This window comes from Protomyctophum bolini (assembly GCF_963924005.1).
Source record: "Protomyctophum bolini genome assembly, chromosome: 12".
In the NCBI taxonomy this organism is placed as follows: Eukaryota; Metazoa; Chordata; class Actinopteri; order Myctophiformes; family Myctophidae; genus Protomyctophum; species Protomyctophum bolini.
In genome coordinates, this window is record NC_137873.1 from 21,973,940 (window position 1) to 22,000,515 (window position 26,576).

The window sequence follows — 26,576 nt, forward strand, 5'->3', positions numbered from 1 at the left end:
CTCACTGACTTATATATGGGATTTATGTTTACAGATAGTTAGAGTTCTATTGTCTACCACCACACAACCAAGTCACAATAATGTCTGGTGCGTAGAAAACAACCTGCTTTGTATCCTCTCAACTCCTTAATGGCACACATTGGAAAGGATACTGACCTACATTTTCAGGAAGATACATTTTTATTTTTTTCACCACTCTTTGTTTACTGCGCTTCAAACTGAAGAGGAAACTTCACCTAGAAACTTCTGGATAAGGTACTTTTTGCTCACGAATGTTACATCGTGTCATAGTTCTATGCATGTTTGAAATTGTTAATGTCAATGTTGCTTTCCCGTTTGTAGAGAATAAGATTATTCCAAAATTCCAACAATTATACACACCACCACGGCATGGCTTCCCTTTGTTTTTGTACTGCCAAAAACGGTCGGTGAACCTGGCTGGATGTTGTTTCCTTTGTCTGATAACCTGGAGTAGCCAGTAGTCTTTTTCTGATTTTAGGTATCTGATTTAGCTGGCCCAAACAGAGCAGATTGATTAAATTATTATCCAAATGTCTTTTTAGGTAATAATTCTAAAGAATTATCATTACAAAACATTTGGATAATTAATGATGGTTATAGAGTGATGACAGTTGCTTAATACAATTGTAAAAGTTTAACATTAAATGTTAAACTTTAACAAATACATGGCACATACAAATGTTATGTTCCGTTTGCTTATTTCCTGTCTTGGTGTTAGAGGTTAACTCTGGGCAGCTGCCTTTATATATATTCTATTTTCCTTTTTTAAACTTTTATACTGAATTCCAATATCCCTTGGTGCGTTTGTTTGGCTTCTAATGTTTCAGGTAAAGCACATTGAATTGCAATGTTGAAATAAACTTGCCTTGCCTCAGTTGCCTGCCATGCCTATTTACTTAGCCTGCTTTCTCTCAGCTAGTCCATCTATGGTTAGGGCCAGCTGTTGAGTAGAAAACATAACATGTGCTGTTTGTTGACATTATCTGAGGATTGAGGGAAATAATTCATGTGTCAGAGACCTATTGCAAAACCTGTCCTTTAATTATAGTTGATTTTACTCATGCGTCAGAGACCTATGGCAAAACCTGTCCTTAATTATAGTTCATTTCACTCATGCATTCAGAGACCTATGGCAAAACCTGTCCTTTATAGTTAATTTCACTCATGCGTCAGAGACCTATGGCAAAACCTGCTGTCCTTTATATTTGATTTCACCGTGCCACTGCCAGCAATGTGTGTTGTAGTTTGCTTCTACTGAGGCAAGTTAAAATAATGCCAAATAAAATGACCTCAGCAGCTGATCAACAGCCAGACCCGTCTGATAAGAGACCTGGCTTTACAGCAGGCCACTTGTGACTGTGTAGAGGCCCACAGGGATAACTGATCTTGCAGAAGCAAGCTATACATTATACTCACAAGTGTAAGTTTCCAAACACTTATAGAAGTAGTCTACTTTACTGTCGGTAGTCTCAACCCAGCGTGACGTGAAGACTTAAATCTGATGTTATGAGAGCATTTCTAAAACATGTTAAAGTACATGTCTAAAAATAAACACCAAATCTCTTCAGGGCCCTAAATATAGCTTGTGTTACAGCTTTATTTACTTCAGAGGAGTTGTCTAAAGGTAATCTGTGATGCTGGCCTCAAAGTTCATTGTTCAAAACACGACTGCGGCCCTCCTTCCCCCAGCTCTGCTCTAAAAACAAACTTGACTGACATGACGTAGATGTAGGTTGGCCTGCCTTACAACCATTGCACAATACCTCTCCCACCAGCCTCTCTTTGTCATCATCGTTCTCAACCATATTGTGCTGTTGTACAGCAGCCGGGGGAAGTGTTAGGCAGATGTTTTGCTGCTCAAGTTTCGTGTTCCCCTTGAAAGTGCCATTATCAAAACACTTTAGTACTACCCTAGGGGCTTGCTTGGCAACTGTTTATGTGACTTGTTTTCATATATATATATATATATATATATATATATAACTCAATTTGTTAATGACACATTAATGTCACAGTATTATTTTTAAGATGCATTGTTCTTGACAATAGCATTATGTTGCTGTCTATCCCCAGGTCCCCTTAGGTATAGAGAAGGTCCACATTGGAGGCTGTAGCTATGGTGTTGATCCTGGGTAGACGATTGAACAGGGAGGATTCTGGGACCAGAGACTCTCCTGCTGTCAAACGCAAGGTGATCCTACAAAAAAAAACACACACACACACACACACACACACACAGAAAAAAACAAGCATTGTCTCTCGTCATGGTAATGTCTGCCACAAATAATAATGGCCCCGAATTCATCTTTTAATACCACATTTTTCTTCTTTCTAAAGGTGTTTGAGGTGGACCCCAAAGCTTTAGCCAGCCAGGATGTCTTCGACTTCTCCAATGGCTCCGCCCACTCAGAGGCCATCTTGCAGGTGTTCAACGAGTTCCGCGACTGCCGCCTGTTCACTGACGTGGTCATCAGTGTGCAGGGCCGCGAGTTCCCCTGCCACCGCGCGGTGCTGTCCGCCTGCTCCACCTACTTCCGTGCCATGTTCTGCAATGACCACCGCGAGAGCCGCGAGATGCTCGTGGAAATCAATGGCATCTTGGCCGAAGCCATGGACTCCTTCCTCAATTATGTCTACACCGGATGTGCCAAGATCACCTGTGACAACGTCCAGTTCCTCTTCGAGACCTCCAGCCTCTTCCAGATCACTACGTTGCGTGACGCCTGCGCCAAGTTCCTGGAGGACCAGCTAGACCCGTGCAACTGCCTGGGCATCCAGCGCTTCGCAGACGCCCATACCTTGAAGCTGCTGGCCAGCCGCTGCCGCAGCTATGCCCTCGCCAACTTCTCGGAGGTGGCTCACCACGAGGAGTTTCTGGACCTGCGCATGGACGAAATGGAAGAGTACCTCTGCAGTGACGAGCTGGCCATCGGGAAGGAGGAAGTGGTGTTCGAGTCGGTGATGCGCTGGGTCTATCACGCCATGGAGCAGAGGAAGCCCATGCTCAAGGAATTGCTGCATCACGTCCGCTTGCCCCTGCTGCATCCCAACTACTTCGTCCAGACCGTGGAGGGAGACAAGATCATCCAGAATGCTCCAGAGTGCTACCAGCTGCTACACGAGGCCAGGCGCTACCATGTGCTGGGCAATGAAATGATGTCACCCAGAACACGCCCACGCAGGTAAGGTTCACTATTTAATACAGTATGTGGGAGGCAGAACTAAAGTGGCCTTAAGACTGTTCTGAGACACAGATTAGATCACGCAATGGCAACTTGAATTGGGACCCTCTCTCTAGTTACAGTATGTTTTGGAGCCAGTGCACCACATGGTGAAAGGCAGACCCACACCAATCCCATGCCTAATCTTAACCACACAACTAAAATGTATTAATTATTAAACCACAGGATAATAAGTGGTCATGTAAATGGCGTGCTATGAAGTAACTAGTATGTTATACTATCTGTGCTCTGTAGGAAAATACACCTTAGACCTTTACTTTTCTCTCAGGCTGTATTAATTAAGGTTAACAAGCCACTGTGAAGACAGATCAGAGAGAGATAAGAAAGCATGTTTTCCAGCCAACGCTGTGTGTTGTGTTATTCCTCCACAGCATGTGGTTTGAAGTTTCAACATGTTCATAAAAACTCAATAACCGTTGAAATGTCTTCGGTTGGTGTGTGTGTGTGTGTGTGTGTGTGTGTGTGTGTGTGTGTGTGTGTGTGTGTGTGAGATGTGGAAAGTAAAAAAGACAGTTATTGTGTGTTGAACAAACAAAGCTATCATTGACTGTGATTTGGTTAACAGCCTGGCTATTTTGAAATGAAAATGGATCACGAGGCGGGAGGCAAGGCTTGTTCATACACAGCCTGGTTTACAGGGGGGGGAGAATACCATGTTGCAAGAACAGCAATCATGAAGCGTTCAGTCTTGTTGTCGTACCAGAAGTGTCACTCACCCTTGCTGACGTTGCGTATTAGAGTTTCTGAGTGTACTGCACTCATATGTTCACTTACAAATAAAAGACAGGGTGTCTTTTATTTAGAGCCTTGTGTTTGAGTCTACCCAATGTTAAATACAGTGTGTTCAAATCCAATGGGTAAGACACAATACAGTAGCATAAGGCTTATGGTTCTCCGCCATGTTAAGCTGACAACAGCACAGCTGTCGTTCCATCCTGGCCCCCCTTGTAAGGGTTAAAGAGGGAACAGTGCATGGTGTCGGTTAGACATACAGTGTGTGTATATGTGACGTGTGACTCAGGCGTATTGTGTCAGTATCCAGGCAGATCTGATCGGATCAGCCAGCCAAACAGGCACCAGCACAGACTCTGCATTTCTTACCCCAGGGGCTTGATCCTCTTGTTCCAGTTCCACAAACGGATGCTAGCTGGGGGCAGACTCGTAAAAAATCACCACAATTTGGCTTTTGGTGACTAGTTTTTGAATTTTGGCGTGGTGTTAGGTATGGGTATAAGGTTTTCATAAACCTGTGCAAAAACGTTGGGTGCGCCCCCTAGTGGGCTGTTTGCACAGACTCAAATATTAGATACGTAGAGCTATGGTTGTAAACCAAAATAATTGATAAAATAGATTTTTCAATGTATTACAATGTTACTATTGGGTGTGCTAAATCACATGCTAAAATGTTAGGAAAAACAAACAACCAGAAAGGCATCGTTTTCAAGATGGCGTCCACAGTGGCAAAAATTAGCAAAAATGTCTATAAACTGGGATTTACAAAATCATAACAATTATGCACTTTGTAACAACTTTTTGAAATTTGGCATGGTGTTAGGTACTGGCATATGGTTTTCAAAAACCATATGCAAACTAATTTGGCTCGCCCCCTAGTGGTCGGTTTACAATGAAACCACTATGTGTCAGTATATGGTTGGAACCCCAAATAATTGATAGAAGAGATTTTACAATGGATTATGTTACCATTGGGTGTGCTAAATAACATACACATTTTACGGAAAACGAACAACTTGAAAGGCATCATTTTCAAGATGGCGTCCACGATGGCTGCCGGGAGCTTAAAATGCCTGTTTCATTCCAAAGTTGCAAACCGACCGCTAGGGGGCGAGCCAAATTAGTTTGCGATATTTTTTGAAAACCTTATGACCATACCTAACAGCATGCCAAAATTCAAAGAGCAGTTACCAAGTGCATCATTGTTAATTTTTTTTTTTTACATTAATCACAGTTTATACAGTTTATAGGCATTTTAGCTCCCGGCAGCAACGTAAAAAATCATAACAATTATGCACTTATTATGCTGTTAGGTATGGTCATAAGGTTTTCAAAAACCATTGCAAATTAATTTTGCTCGCCCCCCTAGTGATCGTTTTACAATGAAACCATAGGCATTTTAAGCTCCCGGCAGCTCCATTGTGGACGCCATCTTAAACGATGCCTTTCTAGATGTTGTCTAATATTTGAGTCTATGTAAACAGACCACTAGGGGGCGCTCCCAACACGTTTGCACAGCTTTTTGAAATCATTATACCCATACCTAACACCACGCCAAAATTCAAAAACTAGTCACCAAAAGCAGAATCTTTCCAAGTGCGACCCCAGCTATGCCTGATATGTTTCCCTGCATTTTGTGCTCCGCCAGGGACCATATTTTCTTGGAACAAGAACAACCCCTCCACACACACGCACACCACACAGATAGACACGACCCCAGGGTCTTAAGAGGCTCACTCGGGCCTCTTTTTCTCAATGTGAGAAGCAGACAGACGGGCATACTTAACTGTACATACACGTTTACACACCTGAACACACACAGGTGTATGCAATAAATCTATTCAATTACTGTATTTGATACCCTAACAATGCCCAACCTGTGTTTAACCTATAACTGATGTACTGTAGCCACATTCTCAGACTGAGTCAAATATGCGCTGTTTAGCCATAATATGGGTCACAGTTAAGGTAAAATGCATGCTCCTTCCGACGTCAGAAAATCTTTTGGTTCGGAAAGGCTTTCCTTCCCGAAGCTCGGAATGACATCACTTTGTGGTTAATGTATCACTTCATCTCACTTTCATCATTTTTGAAAGTGAGATATCCCTTTAAGTGGACAGATGGGTGTGTCGCGTGCGTTTTCAGAGCATTTCTAGTTTAATTATCTATCAATCAATCGATGGAGTTCCAGCTTGAATCAATGTAACTAACATAGTATACCGGTACGTAAGTTCCTATTTATCAGTATCGCAATATGCGTTGAACTTGACAATGACATCTGATCTATCCTGCAGGTTTTAGGGTTTTATGTGTAGATATCTATGGCATCACTGTCCCTGATTCTTATCTAGTTGTATTATACATTTAGTTGTTTCTGCAGTGTGCTAGCACTCTGACCTTTTCAGGAAGTTAAGTCATAACCATGGCATGTACTTGAACGGCCAGGGTAAAAAAGCAGAGCATGGTAATGGAGATTCCATCCTGACTGTGCCACACATGTTTATTTTTGTACCCTGTAACGATACTATTATTATGATCTGAACCTTGCCTTGTAGAATTATGCCTCTGTGCACCAATCTGAACCTGTCCTGAAACAACAACCTGGGATTCCCTGATTACACCTTTCCCTCTCTGCGTGTTGATATATGCGCTGTGATATTTTCCAGTCTATTGTACAATGCTTAGCATATGTTTTTCATGTTGAGACGTCATGGTTGTTTAATGTGTACATTCCTGTGGCGTGATGCCTTTGTAATCCATCTTCTCATTTTTAGATTTGTTTGTTTCTCTTTTGCGGTTTGTGATATTTACTATTATCTTTCTCTCTCTCTCTCTCTCTCTCTCTCTGTAGGTCGACAGGCTTCTCTGAGGTGATTGTGGTGGTTGGAGGCTGTGAGCGTGTGGGGGGCTTCAACCTGCCCTACACTGAGTGTTACGACCCAGTCACAGGAGAATGGAAGTCACTGGCCAAGCTGCCCGAGTTCACCAAGTCAGAGTATGCCGTGTGCGCCCTGCGCAATGACATTTTGGTCTCAGGTAAGCCAATGCAGGATTCTGTCATTTGTTTTTATGAGGCAGAATTGACACGCTGATTTGCAAATGCCATTTCCCATTTATGTCATGCTTCTTTAGGCCGAAGTGTCGTTTGTCTCATCCCTATAAAAGCTTTCAATTAAAGTCTTAAGGGACATGGTCCTTCCCTGTGCAACCATTTGCACTTTGGTGGAACCGCAGGAGAGGCTGTAATGAGATGGCCGGTTGCCCTGTTATTTTACCCCGTCTGAGTCAAAGGAAAATGTGAGCGTGGCATCTGGATGCACTCTCCAGGCTCACCGCCAATGGTGGACCTTATTGGCGAGCTCACTCATTCTCTCTGATCCTATTGGCCTAACATGCGGGATCGCCCGCCTCCCATCTAAATTACAGTACATAGCTTTCTAGGATCTTGTGTCCCCCTCTTCTGAATCAGCCGTTGTAGGTGGGGCTTATTTAAAAATGAACCTAAATATGGGATATTGTGACTGCTTTTCTGACCCTCGGACGTGACTGTTGCATTGTGGGAATTGTTTGTAGGCCAAGTATGGCGCAAACCTCTCTAGAGGGCGTAGATTAAACATGACAACAGCGTCACGTCATATATCCAACTAATAACACTCGTATGTTGTTCATTACATGCACCCAAAAGCTCAGATTTTCTCTCTTGGATCTGAGTTTACCCACTGTAAGTCTATAAGGACCTGTAAAGTATTTTTTATGTGTATAGTATACTAGTCCTTTTTATATAAAAAGGCTGTTCCATACAAAACACAGTTCTATATGGTTCAGTTACATTGAAAGCAAAGAGGGGAGGGGGGGCTTGCTTTCCAGGAGCCTGATGTGCTTGCAAGGATTGTTCCTGTTCAAACTTGCTTCACTTTGAACAAAGAAAAATAAGAGAGACTGAGGGAGGGAGGGAGACTGTGTGTTCTCGCCTTCGGTGTGAGACTGTAGTGTTTATGTCTTCCTGTTCCCTTCCAGGTCCTCACGTGTGTGCTATCAATAACCTTGCAAACAGTGCATGGAAAAGTCAACATTTCTTGCTCTGTCTCCCCCTCTCTCTCTCCCTCCCTCTTAATTGCTTTATGACAGTCCATCTTTTTTTTCATTGCTCCCTATTTTTCCACCCTTACCTGTCCCAATTTCACTTCACTTTCCTGTTTTTGAGTGGTGCAACCACTCCTACAACCAGCAATGTCCGTGTTCACCCGCCTATGTGTATCTGAGCACCAGTATATGACTATTAGTACCAGTAGGGGCGCTGTGCCAGAAACAGAGAGAGAGATAGTGCTGGGGGGAGTTGCACCACTCAGTTCACACGGGTGTGATTTCTTTTTAATCCTTCTCTCTGTTTATGTCACACACTGTCTCAGACTCCCCAATGTTTTTTTGGCACTGGAGGCTGGCGTGCATAACTTGGCAGCCCTCCAGCCTACAGCACAGCTGCAGTTAACTGTGGTCTGAAAGGATCATCCTCAGAGGGGAGGTGGGCTGGGATATAAAACCTTCCACTGTCTGCCCATGGGACTGGGACCCCCAAACACCATTGTCTCTCCCACATCCATGCTGCACACTACAAACAAAGCACTGTTAGCAACACCATCAACCACATCTCATCTCACACCAGATGGTGAATCGTAGCTGCTTGACACTTAAGCCCCTCATTAGGGCGACTGTGGTGTTTATTTGTGGCAGCAGAGGCGTTGGGTCGTAATTCAAATGGAGATGTGAGGGGGGATACGTTATCTTTGGTATCATGTTTTCTTGTTGCAGAACGAAATGGCAGTGTGCTATTCGACTCTACTATACTTAATCAATTGTTAGTGGATGATGTATCTAGGGTTCGGATCCGTAACTTCCGTTAAGATTTGAACGATTCCGGTTCCTTCACGATTCCCTCTTAACGGTCCGATTCCTTAATGGTTCTCTTTCACGATCCCTATAGGGGTTCCAAATAGACCCTTACAGGTCTGTAACACTTACGGGTCCATTTGGTTCCATTTGTACACTCTGAGTCTCAGAGCGACTACCGCCGATAGCAGGCGAACGAATGGCCAATAGTCGAAAAGTGGGCGGAGAAACGTCGCCCGAAAAGTTACAAATAATTTCGCCCGATAGAGTGTGATTAGGCGATATGTCGCCTGATGCTCGCCCACTGTTAATACGCACTGTCAATGCTGTATCAGGTTCTTCCGATTCGTCCAGTTCAAGATTCCAACCCTAAAATATATCATAAGCCGCAGCAGTGGGTCATGGTTGTACATCACACATTGGCATACGTTCAATCTAGGATCACAGGTGGCATGACGTCTCTAGTTGCTTCCTCAAACTACTTCAGTTAAGATGGGTGAATGTAGAGGATGAATTTCATATAGGCTATTTGCTGAATGTACAAATACTGTACCCCAACAACAACAGATTCTGCAGCATGGGAGTAGTCGATTGTTAATGTCAGCAATCTGTGAAAACCTCAAGCAGTGACACCCAGGACACAATATGATGTTAGGCAGAGTTCTATTCTGAGATGGCTGTGGAACTGTTCCCCTTAACAACCCCCATAACTGTCAATAACAGTGATTGCGACTGGTAAGGCTTCAAGTATTTTCTAATAGCAGTGTTGCTTTTTAACAAGCACTGTAGCTTCATAGCACTCTGAAGAGTTATGCAAATCTTCACAAACATGCTTTTTAACAACCACAATGGGGGGCACAATAATTGACAAATACAGCGTACCTGTATTTCAAGGTTCCAAAAATGTCTTCTCCTACACTACCTGAGTTTAACTCTGGTATAGTATAGCCACTTTCCAGCAGTTTCTTTAACCGTAACACGGGTGAGCATGAAAGGAGGATGACAACGAGACAGATGCTAATCACTGTCGTTTTGTTGTGATTGTCAGGATGGAACACCTGTCTGCACATTGTCTGCACAGTGCACACCTGTTGCGTTTGTCATTATTTTATGAAAAAAAACGGCTGCGCAATGGAGATACAAAAGAGAACCAGACACCTTTGTTTTCACAGGTAGGCCTGTTGCTTCATAAAGCCACCCACTTGTTTTAAGTTAAAAGAACACACCCCATCCCAAAGAGCACAAAGTGATGGATTAACAGATTTCATTAGATTTAATTACAAACACATCAGCCCATCGTCTAGATTATGAGAAGTTGTTTATTTGTCACTGCAGAAATGCCTCTCTTTCTGGAGGGCATCCGGTTGAAAGGGAGAGGCGTAATTTCAAGGCACGACATTTGATATTAATTATCATATTTATGAACTGGTACCACCATGATTCAATTATTGTCCCTGTGTGAAATAACGCGTCTTGTTGCAGACATTATTGTTTATGGGCTGAGTCTTGTTAACCACACACACACACACACACACACACACACATACACACACACACACACACACACACACAGCACACTCACATAAACATGTATGTGTGCATGTGGCTCTTGTGCCTACAGACAATGTACAACTATACAGTATACACTCATGCTTGATTTATACTATGTTGCCTGACACCGCCGTGCAACGAAGTATAGATCAGGATTTATAGTTTACAACCTCTCCTGAACTTTTTCTTGGGTAGAAGCCAGGACGTCTGCTGCAGCAGAACGCTTATTTTCGACACTTTTCTGTAGTTTTCCAGATGATCCTAGACTTGTGATATCCTTTGGCAGATAACCATAGTGTTTTTCTTCTGTCTGAAAAGACGCATAATGTTCTTCTCGTGGGACTTGCATACTTTCCTTTTTCCTGGTTCTTATTTATTTATTTTGAGCCTATACCTTACTACCCTTTTGTTTTAGAGAAATCAGCGTGGCTCTTTAATGCAGTCTGTGGAAGATCAACAGGCAGGTGGAGAGAGAGAGAAAAATAGAGAGAGAGGTGGTGGAGCAGGTAGAGAAAGAGGTGCTCTGTTAGGACTTGTTCAAAGCAGGACTGGGTCAAACTTAAACCTGGTTTTCTGACTGCTTACAGTTGTTATCAGCAATAAGCAGTTCCTGTACTTGTTTGACTATAGATAGAGAGGAGGAAATACACAAACTGCTGTTTTGACATTAACAAAGGAGTGTGTGTGCACACACACATACACACACACACACACACACACACACACACACACACACACACACACACACTCCTTTGTGCGTGTGCGGTTTAGGTAAAGATCTTTACAGATAGCTTTACTATTAGTGAAAGATTCAGATTATGAGTAGGATTAGGCATTTTGGGGTTAGAATTAGAGTTAGTTTAAGGGTCAATGATGGAGTTAGTTACTTGTGGTTGTTGTTGAGGTTAGGTTAGGGTTATGTTGGGTCAGTTGGTCAACAATGTTGTGTCTACAATACTTTCTTATGAGTATTTGTAGCCTAATTTACACACGCACAGATTTTCAGCTAAATGCATAGGTACATTTATTTCAGTCAGGTTTTTTCGGCGAGCCACACTGTTATTCAACAAATTATACTAGGCTTAAGTGAATAAAGAGCCCGCTGGCAGCTGTGTCTTTCTCTGAGCTTCTGAGCCTCTGAGCCTCTGAGCTGTGTTTAGCCAGAGTGAATGATGGACCCTTTGATCATCAGTAAACGTAACACAGGGCAGCTAGCTTTGGTCAAAAGTCAAATAAGACAGCTGTCAACTGTAATCTAGTTAGCAAGACAATGACCTTGACATTTAATGCTTAATCCACCATTACCAGCCAATCATTAACTCAACTATTACTAGTTGACATATGTATTATTTTAATGAGGTTGACTGGAGGATTGGAGTTCCTCGTGGTGGTAATGACATTTAGTCCATTGATTGAAACAGTGATGTGTTGTCACTGTTGTCACTTGTGTTCTAAATATCAGGAATGTTTCAGCCTTTGATTCAAACTCTGCTCAGATGAACTCATAACCAAATGATTTAGGAAAAGCGGAGTTACACATTAAATGCACCTGGTGGCAATTCCGACACCATGAATGTTTATGTGAAATGTATGTGTTGTGTTGTTGCAGGTGGTCGTATCAACAGCAGAGATGTATGGATGTACAACTCCCAGCTCAACCTGTGGATCAGAGTTGCTTCTCTCAACAAGGGTCGTTGGAGACACAAGATGGCTGTCCTACTGGGCAAGGTGAGGAGAGAACTCTGATAGAAAAACAATTATCTGCACACTGATTCCAATTGTTCCTTTAATAATAATCTTTATTGTCCAGAAGGATATTTGTCTTCACAGTCTGTTCAACACCCACATCACAAACAACACATAGCCCATAACACCAAGACAATACAAAAACATGAGGTCCCCACTGTATAGTACAAAACCATGTAATGTTTGTTTAATGCCGCAGTGGCTGAGGGGACAAAACTCCTACTAAAATGGACCTTAATATTTTTCCATGGCAAGGTTCTGTATCTTTGTCCAGATGGCATGAGGTTAAAGAATATGATCTATGTGTTGATCAAACCTAAGTTTATTGTCCAGTGTGTGTCCAAGATATGTGAAACTGTCAACCGGTTCTACTGTTTTACCATTAATGAGGAGTGGGTTAAGTCTAGTGTGTGTTGTTTCAATTACCAGTTCTTCAGTTTTGTCCACATTCAACTCTAGATAGTTGTCAGTGCACCACTGTGTAAAATGAGAAATGGTATTCTGATAGACCGTAATAGAGTTATTGTCATGGAGCAGTCCGAGAATCGCAGTATCATCAAGAGTATTTAAAGTATGTGATGTTGTTGGGTGAAGGGCTAATACAGTCATTTGTGTAGTGTGTAGAGGAAAGGACTGAGGACACAACCTTGACGGCCCCTGTGTTGGTGATAACAGTTGACATATTTAGTTTAATCCATTACCACCAAAGGTGATGCGTGTCTTAGCTCTCCCTCAAACTGAGGGCAGAGGAGAGAACACAATCCTTCACTGATTCCTGTTGGTCTCTTATTCATCAAGCAGTTTACCTACTGTATCATCTTATGGACAATCACCTACATGTCCACCTAATTCCATGTTTGTTTTATAATATGTATATACAGTATACAAACCAGTCACTGTGTCTGTATAACTGCCTCTTTCTAGCTGTCAATTTGTTAAATTACAATCATGCAATTCCAATATGGTGTCCATGTGCTTTAACTGGTAAAGGACCCTCATTGTGACAATAGGACAGAATAAACAGATGCCAACAGCTACAAGGGAAGTAATCCAAAGTTATTACAGAAGATAACAATGCAGTCAGTGTGAATTACCTTTTTGCTTTGTTATACCTCAACCCAGATATTATACTTTATATTACACCACCAGGAAGGTTCTAGAATTACATGCACATTTATTAATGGACAAAATAAAACAAATATTTTTTATAGTCTCTCCACTGACATCTGTTTGACTTAGATCCTTCTGTAAAACACATTCTTATCTGTATTATGTGGACATACTTTCTGAAGACACCAAAGATTTACGGCTGTACTAATTGACGCAGACGGTAAATGTAGTGTAGGTGCACAGGCTGTCAAATATAAATGTTTGTCACTCATCACTCGCATTGACAAACAAAAACCAGGAAGCTACAGTACAGGATTCCACCATCATATTTGTCTATGCCTTTCCTTGTAGGCGCCATGTGTCTCATCGTATTGCAAGTAACTGTAATGTTGCCCCAGGGTTTGGACACTGTCAGGCCAGCTCATCTAATCCCTGGTCCCGGATCCACAAGACAACAAGTTTCACTACTGTATAAAGAGGTTGTCAAATTATTATAATCAGTCAATGAGTCAGTGAAACAGTGGAGCTGATGCAATTATTAGCTGACATTACAAATGGAGTTTGAAATAATTCCAGATTTCCCACTAATTCCTCTCTGAAAAAGCAGTTATTTGTTTGGTGCTTATTAATCTGGACCACCTGTACCTTACCTCTGAACAACGGGAATTCTTAATCAACCACCACATTTCGATTACTAAGTCACAATTAAATCACAGTTTCTGTTGTGACCCGACAGTGATCCTAGTCCCATAGTCTGCATGAGTCTATCTATAGTATTTATAGTACTTTGCTGGGTGGACATACTTTCTGGAGGGCATTGGGAGTTCCATGGATGTGTGCCAAGACTGCTAACACCTCACACCTAGTCCACTGACCCATATCTCATATCCTATCATCATGTATCTTCATCCATTCCAAGTAATACTCTGCAGAAGCCTTTACATAGCTACACAGGCTTCGAATGCACCTATAAACACACACTATTATGTTTCACGAGGTCCACTAGTCTTGAATACAAAACTGAGTGAGGAGTGTGCATTATCAACACATTTAATACAAGATGCATTTTGAACATTTGATGTTCATAGCACAGCATTTATTCTCTGTTGTTAGATACCCATACAGACACACACACACACACACACACACACACACACACACACACAGAGAGAGAGAGACACAGACACACACACACAACTTTATTGATCCCGCAGGGAAAATTCAGTCATCAGCTCCATCATGCAAAACAAACATTGACCATTTCTTATGCATGACAAACATACCTCCTAAACCATAATTATCAGAGTATTATTGTGTAGACAGGGACAGGTTTCTATTGTCTGAGGCAAAGCAGGCGGTGCATTGGAGATGAGCCAGGCCTTACGCACGCATCGCTCACTTAGGCAAACAAAACCAGGCAAACCAGCAATTGACCTCTCGAACACACATGCTCACATGTATGGCACACGTTGGCTCACATGCACAGCACGCCTACGCACAAACACAGACACGCGCATTACAGAGTCAGAGACAGGCACACACTCACTCATACACAAATGAAAGAACGCAAATTACTACAGACATTCTTGGATGGTTTGGGGCTGAAACGGTGCCATATGGAATGATGTCAGTAAGGGAACGACACAGGCGATCGGTCTGCTGTGATTTGCAGCAATTCCGCAAACATTCCTCTGGCTCCTAGAGAGCTGTGTGGCCAGACAGCATTGGTCTTATATTACCGTGCCTTCTACAAAACAACACCTTCAGTAGAAGGCTTATCTATCTTAACCACTGGAACGGTAAACACACATGCAAGTGCATGTATACATAAATCCATACACGGCACACGCCAGGTCTGGCACGTGGTTACTATAAAAGACACACATTAAACCTTGAGCGATTAGTGCATTAGTTGAAAAAGCCGTCAAAGTGTCTCCTAAAGGTAGACTGGCTACAGTGAAAAATGTGCTCTGCTAATTCTCTTCAAACAACACCGGACCTGTCATTAGGTTATATTTAAGTGTCTGTGAACTGAACCAACTCAGACACAGGCCAAGGTTCAGTGCAAATGGCTCCCTCTCTCTTTCTCTCACACACACACACACACACACAGAAAATGCACACAAACATAGACCACCCACACACATGCATATATTATACACACTTTCTTGGGTAAAAAATACATTCCTGGAAGAGCTCATGAATCCCATGAGTCTTTCATCACAGACCACTTCTTTTGAACCACAATATTGTGAGAGTCGTCTAGTCCTGCTCCACAATCCCCTTCTTGCTCGCTCTCTCACTCTCTCTCTCTCTCTCCCCCCTCTCTCTCTCACCTTGTTGTGTTGACTCTCAACAATTATCTTAGATTTCTAAGTCCCTGTCAGAGGTCTCACATCCTCTGTGATGCCCATAGTTAATCCCATAACTAGTCTATCTGTTTTGAAATGATCTTTAAACATTAACATCCATTATCGCTCACTCCCCTCATGCCCTTCCCCCCCCCCCCCCCCCCTGATTACGGTCGTTCATTTCCACATGCAGTATGTAATTTCCCCTTTTGATGTTCCAGTTGCTTGAGGGTATGAGGAACTAAACTTGAGTGTTGTCAACAAGCCTGCATAGCAAGCAAGACAAATGTGCATGCACGCGCACGCACACACACACACACACACACACACACACACAGCCTTCTGTGTTGTCCTGTTGGACTGGTCCTGAGAGTATGTATTGGCTAAAATAGGTCACCACTTGTTGCTCTCCATGGAATGATTCTGTGCTCAGTCATTTGCTACCCTATCACATAGTCTCTCTATTTCTCTCTCTCTGTCATTGTCTCTTTGTCACCCTCTCTCACTCTGTGCATGCGTCTGTATAAATAGGGATATACTGTATGCGATCACGTGTGTGCTAATGGAACCATTTATCAGTTTACCATAATCACAGCGTTTCATAAAGCCACAGGTGTTTATTTATGCTTAAATCTGTCCTCCAGAGAGGTCATACGTCACACTACGGCCAAAGTTTATGTGACGAGCAGTCGAGCACATTACCTCAAGTCCCTTCGTAGTTCGTACTGTATGTGCTATTGTTGTCATGCCTGTGTGGAATGCCGCTGTATTGATGATACTCTGCATGCTATCATGTATCGAGAGTGTGTGTGGGGTTATTTCTTTTTGACAACAGCGTGCAGAGCTGCGTACTGTTGCTGACAAACAGGAAAAAGTGATCCAACACTCCCCTTTCCTCTCCATGAGGGTGTTGGTCTCCTGTCACAACAGGGTGCTTGGTGTCCTCAGGCCAGAGTCAGAGACTGCGGGGAAGAGAAGTGTGCCTTTGTCTTAAGCATGACATGGCTCATCACGTGCTTCTCTCTAAATCTCCATTTCGCCCTCCCATGCCTCTCTTGCTCAATTTACATTTTAGACATTTAATCTGTCTTAATTCCACTCAATCTCTCACACAGATGCACCAAATCTGCTGTCAGATTTAGTCTTTGCCTAAAGTACTCAAGTGGTCTGTCTCAATGTTGTTTACTATCCTATTGTTCTGTTAATAACAGTGTGGTTATCACATATCACCTTTTGTCTTTTGTCTTTCTCCTAGCTGTCAGACATATTTAGTGCTGGCAAGCGCATAAAGACAAACATGAACCGCATTGTTTGCTGGAGTTCCCCCCCTCTACTTTTCAGTTGAGATAGACTGTACTTTTCTAAGTTGGCTCAGTGCCTATGCAAATATCCAGGTGTTCCAGGCAGTTGCCCCTGCTTTTATCTGTCTTTACAGAGGAGGTGTAGAGGAAAGACATGAACAGCCTTGAGGTAGTGTTTTGCATGCATTCTAGATTATACCACAAGCTGGTACCCTATAGTCATCAAGCTCCTATACTCATTTAAAAAGGTCAACCTGTAACACTATTTACTCACTAAAGGAAATAATCGTTGTAAAATTAGAGATCGATCCCAAAATTCCCTTCCACTTCCTGATCCTGCCCTCATTTCATCTCTTGTTTTTCCCCACTCTGATTATGAATTCATCACCTGGCCACTATCCACATTCAGAGAGAGTCTGCCACTGAACAATTTTTAGATATCAGACAATAAAAAGATGATATACATTGTCATGAATTTCCTTTCAAAACACTTTCCTTGTGAATCAATATGGGGATCGTGAGACCATAGTGATAACATCTCATTGATACATGAGAACAAACGTTCACCCAGCATGCACTGCACAAGTCTTTAAGCTGCTTACTGACCCCAGTGGACTTGGGTGACAGAAACTTGTCAGAGTTCAAAGATATTAGAAGAACGCTGTGATAAGGATTATAGTGCCATTGTGTAGAGTGCGTGTGGGAAGTCGGAGTGAAGTTGAAGTTCTAGTTTATCAGATCCGGGCCAGTGTTTCTTGTTTGCTAGAGATCGGTCTTAGTAAAAGAGATGCATGGTGGTATTTGTGATATTAGCATCACCTCATCTCTGCCGCTCACCAGATGGACTGGTTCTACTGCTGCCAGAGTGCAAAGCATTGTCTGTAGGCAGAAAGTAGAAGCCCTGAATAAACATGTCTCATTCAGCAGCAGACCATGACTTTTGTTTACATTTATATTTGTGTCCATGTCTAAGTGGGCACGTGTATGTTTTTCCTGTGTCTATGGAACTTCCCCACTGAACTTCCCCACTGCTCTTAATAAACAAATTTCACGTATGTGCAACTGTAACTAAACAACATGTGTGTGCGTGTTGTTTCTCAAAGTACATGGTTAATTCGAAAAGCTTATCAACGATTATAAGTTTTGCTTCGCTGTCAATCACAGCTCATCCTTTAAGCCTTGTATGTCTGTCTGTGTTTTTCTCCAGGTCTACGCGGTCGGCGGCTACGACGGCCAGAGTCGTCTCAGCAGCGTGGAGTGCTACGACTCCTTCTCCAACCGCTGGACGGAAGTAGCCCCGATGAAGGAGGCCGTCAGCTCGCCAGCCGTGTGCAGCTGTGCCGGCAAGCTCTTTGTCATCGGGGGAGGGCCGGACGACAACACCTGCTCAGACAAGGTGGGCATAGTCGACAGTTTCAGAAGTCGACAGAATCATATTTGAACTGGGTACCCGACAAGCACTTGGAATGTTGGAGTTGATGAGTTTGACTCGGTTCCCCAGATAAATATTGTGAAAATAGCAGATCTACAAACTCCTCGCAAAGTAATCTCTGCCTCTTTCTTATGATATTTCACAATTTGACCAGTTTTTTATAGTATAGTTTGTTGATTACTTTTGAAGCAGTAATGTTTTTATTTAATTTAATTTAATTAAAAACATTGTATTATAAAGGTTTTAAAAGTCCTTACATTTCACCCCCTCTGGGGGCCCCGATCCACAGGTTGAGAACCATTGATTTAGATGTGGAATTATGACTATCTATCTAATGAAAAAAAAGATGAGGTCAATGAATTTGACCTTGGAGTTGGCGTTCATGTCCTTTTCAGTTCATATGTTCACAAAACGCAAACCCCGCCCATACACATCAGCTTGATGTCATAACAAACCACATCATAGCTGGTTTCATTTATTCAGGTGTAGTAGACCGAGTAAAACCACATCAGTCCTTGTTCACCGACTTATTCACCATGATCATTTATGCACTGAACAGTATTTCAGGTTAGATGGGCCATATACAGTATGATGACGAGTCACTTGTATATCAAATGCCTATGACACATTTCTGTGACGAATGCCAGTGGTAAGTAAAGAAAGGTAAATAGAAATAATGGTAAAAGGCTGGAAATGTATTGATATACCGGTAAGAAAAAACCTTTATAGATCCCGGAGGGACATTTTGGTGTCACAGTTTAAAGTTCCTGTGGTAACTTCTATGCTATGACATTTTGGACCGGTTGGTGCAGATTGAACAGTCTCAGTAAAGGCAGCTTAACTTTGCTTGTACCATAAGAGTTGCCAGCAGTGTCATTGAACAGAATGATTGATGACAGTACAGACAGGCTTGAAGATGTGATACCCTGGTGTCAGTATCTTCTAATTACACCTTCTAATTACACATCTCATCTTCTTATCTGGTAGTAAACAAGAAGATTTGCTGTAACAGAAGCTCTAGAAGCAGTAGAAGGAACTATTCTATTTCCTGGAATAGCTATTTGTCTGTGTTTGTGTATGTCTGTGCGCTCTAGAGAACACGCATACATACTGTATACACACGTACACAATGGTACGTACATGGGCATGGATAACAAAGGCAGCAGTGTCTTGCTGTCTGACGTTGTTATTGCAGTATATCTGCCTCTATATGTCCTCCTCTGTCTGGCTCTTATCTCCTCAGTCTCCCCTGGGCGATAAGCACAAATCAATGAGAGTTGTTCGCATTAGCTACAGTTATGAGTGAGTTGTAGGAAATTCTGTATCTTGACTTTGGAAGGAGACCATCTTAAACCTAAAGGGGCAGGATGAAGCAGGTACAAATCAAGCCCATGTCGTGTGTGTATAAAGCAAGACTCAAACCACAGAATCAGATATTAGGTACTAGGCATTCCATCACTACCACAGAATTGACATTGATGGGTGACGAGTAGACAAGGAATTAGCTTTGGCATGAGTTGCAGTCATGACCTAATATACTGTAGGTAAAAAATGTAATTACCAGAAAAGTACACAATAAATACCACCGTGTTAATTTAACTCTTTTTCTGCTGCTAGTAGCATAAATGTAGTTAACCTGTGCCACCGCCTTTAAGATAATCATTTCCCTCCCCACTGCAGCCCCATGCACACACTCACTGCAACCATTTTCTATCATTAGCATTAGAGCACACTGTTTACCTGTCGCCAGAAACGTTTATATGTCGGGAGCGATGCGAGACAAAGTCACAAATGACATCCGAACTTTGGATGGCTGATGATCACTAAGGACAGCACTCCTAGATTCCGACTTATGGAGGTTTGAAAATCCTGCTTTGAACCGAGTTAAATAGAGAGTTGTAACGTCCCATAGCTGGTGGTGACGGAGGCGTTGCATAGCAACCGGATCAATGGCTCAACCACTATATACACAGAGTATACGAGTGGGTACGAACATATTTGTATTTTGTACCTGGCTGATAACGTCCCATAGCTGGGGCGTACGAATATATTCGTACCTCGCAGAGAAATAATTAACTTAGGAAGAGTGCACAAATGGAATCAAATGTACCTGTAAGCGTCCATTTGGTTCTATTCGTACACTTTTCTGTGTTAAATGGACACTAAATGTACAGTATACATTTGACTGTGTACACTGCAAAACAGACTCAGACAGAACACTAATCAAGGCAGCAGACATGAAACTCAAAGCTTAATATTTGTCTCTGGGCCCAATATCCCAGTCTACCAGCCTGTAGTAGACTAGCTAGATAACAGTTACGGTGTACTGGTCAGATGATATTTTCAAACTTCATAAATACACTGTATCTTTCTTTCTTTCTTTTAACAAAAGTAAAATAAAAGCAACCAATGCTTTCATTACAGGTCCAGTGCTATGATCCAGAGGAAAATACTTGGTTGCTCAGAGCCAACATTCCCATCGCTAAGCGCTGCATCACCGCGGTGTCCCTGAACAACATGGTCTATGTGTCCGGCGGACTCACCAAGTCCATATTCTGCTACGACCCCATAGAGGACTACTGGATGCATGTGGTGCACACTTTCAGCAAACAGGTAACAAACACACACACACACACACACACACACACACACACACACACACACACACATACACTAACGCACATCACACTCTCGTTCGTCTACTGCATGTGCTAGTTGATTTATGTGTAACATAGTAATAGAATTTTTGTTTGTACCTCTTCAGACTCCATCTTATCCCCTAGCACTACTTATTTCGTTCAGTACTTGTTGCCTATTTAGATAAATGCTAGTTCATGTTATCCAGATGTGTGTTGGTTACTTGCTGGTATAATTATGTACAGTATGTCATTTAGTTACTGTAGATTGATGCTGTTTTCTTGTTCACACCTGCTATGTGGTTTATTTAAATAGATGTATGCTGTTTGCTTGTTCACAGATGTTAAGTACATTATTTAATTCTTGTTTTGGCACTCTATTTACTTGTCAACTTAGTCTGTTGTTGGTTGACTAGAGTTCATGCCACTTACTATTTGGCTTTGCTCTGAATAAGTGCCGAAATCATACAATTTCTGCTACAGCCACCATTTAAAGTTCTCTCCTATTCTTCCTTTGTGTCTCCCTCCATCTCTTGCAGGAGAGCTGTGGAATGTCTGTGTGTAATGGGAAGATCTTCATCCTCGGCGGCCGAGGAGAGAATGGTGAAGCCTCTGACAATATCCTGTGTTACGACCCCGCCACAGGAATCATCACAGGGGTGTCAGCCATGCCCCGACCCATCTCCTATCATGGCTGTGTCACCATACACCGATACAACGAGAAGTTCCACAAGCCCTGACCACGATGAACAGACAGACACACGCACATGCGCACGTGCATTTGAGTCAAGCTCTGTATACACATGCACACACGCTCACACACACACACACACACACACACACACACACACACGGTTGTGCAGATAAGCACACATGCACCAAAGCAATTCTGTAGAAGAGGCCCATTTAGTTACTATTCAGCTCTTTTATCTTGTGGTGGCGGTATGAGAACCTTCCTGTATTTTACCTTTCCGCAGAACCTGTTTTATCGAAGTTCCGTGGTAGCTGGTTATCTGTCATCTGTAATGGACTGCATTTTGTATAAACCGCTGTGCCCACATTACTGTTTCATATGAAGTCAGCCTAAGATCTAGATATTTGTCAAGTTTAAATTGCCCCGCGCTTTGCAGAATCATACACTAATGGGGTCAGGGAAAGAACGTTTTCTTTTCTCTGTACCTCCTGCACTCCACCTGTCATGTACATTGGAGCTCTATGCTACTTCCACAAAATTGGTCGGAAATATTCAGGACTTTGAAACATCCTCTATTCCTTGACTCCTTTTATCTTGATACTTGAAATGCCTTGTGTCAACAGTCTGCCAGATGTACTTTTAACCTGTGGTGTCACAGGCCATAAAGGAACCTGAGGTGTTTCTGACCTTTGCTTTAACCTCAGTGGTGAGGGAAAAGGAGATAAAGAAAGGAGGCTGTATCACAGTATTGGAAGGTAGCCACAGATTCTCTAATGTTTTCCGTTAGTCTCGTTCCCCGGCTGTGCTCCGGACCTAATAGATAACTCTTCTGCTTCCTTTTCCTATTTGGTCTTCCCTTTCACTTCCTGTTTCCCCATGTCACTTTATCACCTTGTTCCAGCTCTTATTTCTGTTTCTGTCATTACTGTTTCTGCTGTGTCAGCGCCTGAAGCTTTAAAATTCACAGCCGAACCTCCCTTTAATCTGTATGATGCTATATTATCATTACACACATTACTGATTCTTCATTTTTTTATATCTTAAATTATACTTGTTTTGTTTGTTTGTTTTTTACACTTGGATGATTTATTATAATGTAAGTACTTAGTGAGTGTATTTTGGACTTGTGCTTCGGTGTACTGGGTGTAAAGGGTGATTTGTAGACAACCGAAGCCTTTGCAGATCAAACTTCGAAGACTGCTCTGAATAAATGGTGTGCATGTATGTATGTGACTTTCACTGTTCACCGTCTGGACACATTGCCACAGAGGTTGTAGCATTAAGTATTTTATGTAGCACATAAAATGGTTCCCTACTATCACTTTGCCTCGTGTAATTTTGATCACCCCAATATGAGTCTCCCACATGGGAAACCAAACATCTACCACTCATCTCCCTGACCAAAGGGAGATAGTAGGCTTCTGGGCTTACGGGCAGGGCTACTCTGCTACGCAATGCCTACAAGTACTTTGGTTCCACAAATCAATGCCACCTCCAGGTATAAATTGGTATCATTCAGCGAAGGTGACGTCATGTGTGCTACAGCGTACCTCTCATAGGATGTTTGAGTGTGCGGTATAGAGGCGGGCATCTGAACCATTTGGATCCTGAGCAGTAAAAGTAACTTTTTACTATGTGGTGTTGATAGACTAGAGATATTGCTGTGAATATGGTAACTATTCAATATATGTATTTAAATTGATTTGTTTGTTTTTAGTTTTTAGTCTGTAACCGAGAGCCCCATTTGTGCACTTTGACAGAATCCTGTTGAATACAATTATGACAATGTAAATATGATTTAGATTTTTTTTTCTTTTTTTTACTGCATCAGTAAATGTTCTTTGCTTTCATGTGACGTATGTGAATGAGAGGAAGAACCTATCATCACCTCCCGCTGGTTACTGCCTGCTATGGGTCTGAATAACAAAAATAATCAATAATAATCAAGAGTGGGACAGAGCGGCAGAATTTAAACATATTTTTTTTTGGATAGTGGGCTTGATGTTTTTTTGTTTTTGTTTGTTTTTCAATACAAAGCCTAAGAGCTAATGAATGCTTCAGCAAAAAAGTATCGTGCAACACTAGGCTTAAAGAACATTTTAATCGACAAAGGCAGCATATCAAACAGTATAACAAACATCACATTCCAGACATTTTTTGTGGATTGGCTCAGTGTATTGCGATGCCTGAAATGTTGAAACTTTATAGAAGCCGCAGGCCACCCACATTCCCTGCCACTTTCATACTTGGGATAAATTAGGGATAACTTAGATAATAGAGCAGTGTTTCCTGGGATACCCCGGGGTTCTTCTTAAGAGGATCCTAGTGGTCCCTGCAAAGTGGGGAGAAGTTTGCGTTCATTTATATTTTATTTTAATACAAGAAGTTATTTCAACAATATAAGTGATATAAGTATCTTAAAAAATGTTTAAGATATATTTTGGGTCTTTTTGCCATTGATAGATTTACAGTAGTTTGACAGGAAAAGGGGAGAGGGATGGGGGGAGACACGCAGCAAAGGTCGTCGGGCTCGGGTCTCGAACCCGTGACCGCTCGGCCGGCACAGGCTGAGAATGGCTATTATGATCAAACAGTATGTTTCACATTTTCCATTATTAGACACTATACAAAATTCTATCGTCAATCAATCATCTCAGATAGGAATCCCAAAGGCAAACTGTCATCAAATGGGGGTCGGTGGCCTAATACGTTTATGTATTAATAAGAGGGTCACATTGACATGAAAAATGAGAACCACTGCTTTAGACAGCCAACCAGTGGAGGCTGACAGGCAAGAGGGAGTTAAGAGAGCGAGGTTGAGAGTGTGTGTCTGTGTGTGTGCGTCTCTGACTTCATTGAGTATTTACTCCATACAGGACATGAACTCTGTCCTTTTTGTACCATTTATGATTTATTGATTTTGAATATTTCCGTTCTGTTCTTGTTGTGGTGACTTTTGGGATGATGCGTGTTGCTGATTGATGGGTTGTGTTTTGAATGTTTGCCATGTTTTAAGTGGTCTTGCATTGTATGTGCTGTCTCGGATCGGGTAAACTTGGAAATGTAATTAAGGAGTATGAAAATAATTGTGTTCATCTAAAGTGGTTTAAGATCCAATCCCAAAGGTGACCATGTTGAAACTCCATTGATGAAATATTTTACTTGCATGCATGACAGAGGTGTTCAGTTTCCCTTTTTGGAGTGATGCCTGAATGTGCCTTTATAACAATAAACAAAGACAACATGATACCTGTATTTTTGATAATAACCTACATTACGAGAAAGATGTATACGTAATGCAATTTTTAACCTCTCTTTCTCCTTTGATTATTGCTCACAGAGGAAAAAGTGTTTACTTTCTCAGTGGAAAGTACAGTAAATGTAATGGCTGACCTGAAGCATCAATAAAATTCTCTTTATGACAAAATGTTGGCATATGTGTCTGTTTACTGCCTGTTGGTCAGAGGTAAATCATTATAGCTCTCTAAACTCTAGTCCAGTGATACTCAACCTCAGGCCCGCAGGACCATTATGACTGGCCCACCAATGAAAATCTAAAAAAAAGAAGAAAAGAAAATCTGGAAAATGAAATAAAAATAAATAAATCTGAATGAAGTTATCTTTAATTACATTATTATAAGTAATACTATTAGAGTTGTACTATTACTCGAACGAAAATAAAAGCTTGGGGGGGGGGGGGGAGATGCAATGCAAATGAAAGACATATACTGTGTATCCCTATTCCCTGACATAATTTTATAGCTAAACGGACAGAATTCTATTTTATTTGAATGATGAAACCCAGCTGCCATTAATAGTTGGAAATGGAAATGGAAATTGCGGAAATGGAAATTGCGGAAATTGTAATTGCGGAAATTGCGGAAATGGTGCAAATGGAAATTGCGGAAATGCGGAAATGGAAATTGCGGAAATTGCGTAAATGTTAATTGCGTAAATTGCGGAAATGGCGGAAATGGTGGAAATGGAAATTGCGGAAATTGCGGAAATTGCGGAAATTGAAATTGAGGAAATTGCGGAAATGGAAATTGCGGAAATTGCGGAAATGGAAATTGCGGAAATTGCGGAAATGGTAATTGCGGAAATTGCGGAAATTGCTCTTCACTTATAGCTATCTATTTTCAGGTAGATTGTTTTATTTTACTCAGTCAGCCATATCACTACTCTTTTTTTTTCATGAAAAAGGTCATAGCTGGGTAATCTATTTTCAGGCAAATTGTGTTTATTGTTTTTTATTTTACTCAGCCATAAAAATTTATTTTCTGTTAACCAACTTGCTGGCTGGCAGGCAGGCAGACAGCTACTCATAGACAGGCAGACAGACAGACAGCTACTCATGGAGAATTGGACAGGCAGGCAGTCAGACAGCTACTCATAGACAGGCAGACAGACAGCTACTCATGGAGAATTGGACAGGCAGGCAGACAGCTACTCATGGACAATTGGACAGGCAGGAAGGCAGACAGCTACTCATAGACAGACAGACAGCTACTCATGGACAATTGGACAGACAGGCAGGAAGGCAGACAGCTACTCATAGACAGACAGACAGCTACTCATAGACAATTGGGCAGGCAGGCAGACAGCTACTCATAGACAGACAGACAGCTACTCATGGACAATTGGACAGGCAGGAAGGCAGACAGCTACTCATAGACAGGCAGACAGACAGCTACTCATGGACAATTAGGCAGGCAGGCAGACAGCTACTCATAGACAGGCAGACAGACAGCTACTCACTATGCATTGTTTACCTTTACCTTATGTCTGAGTTCACCTTGATTGCCTTTTTTCTGAGCCTGGGGCTGAAAGAAGAGATGCCAATGGAATTCCCAAGATGTCAGAGCTACACACT

General features: G+C 42.0%; 1 protein-coding gene across 1 annotated transcript; it reads left to right on the top strand.

The window, feature by feature from the left end:
* The first annotated feature begins 22 nt into the window (after positions 1–22).
* On the top strand, positions 23–25,118 carry klhl24a (kelch-like family member 24a). The gene is made up of 8 exons (XM_080778658.1): positions 23–255; positions 2,095–2,212; positions 2,359–3,203; positions 6,847–7,031; positions 12,043–12,161; positions 18,149–18,337; positions 20,798–20,986; positions 21,549–25,118. Exons 2-8 carry the CDS (start codon positions 2,138–2,140, stop codon positions 21,747–21,749), a joined length of 1,803 nt encoding a protein of 600 aa, XP_080634784.1. The 5' UTR covers positions 23–255; positions 2,095–2,137; the 3' UTR covers positions 21,750–25,118.
* Positions 25,119–26,576: the final 1,458 nt, after the last annotated feature.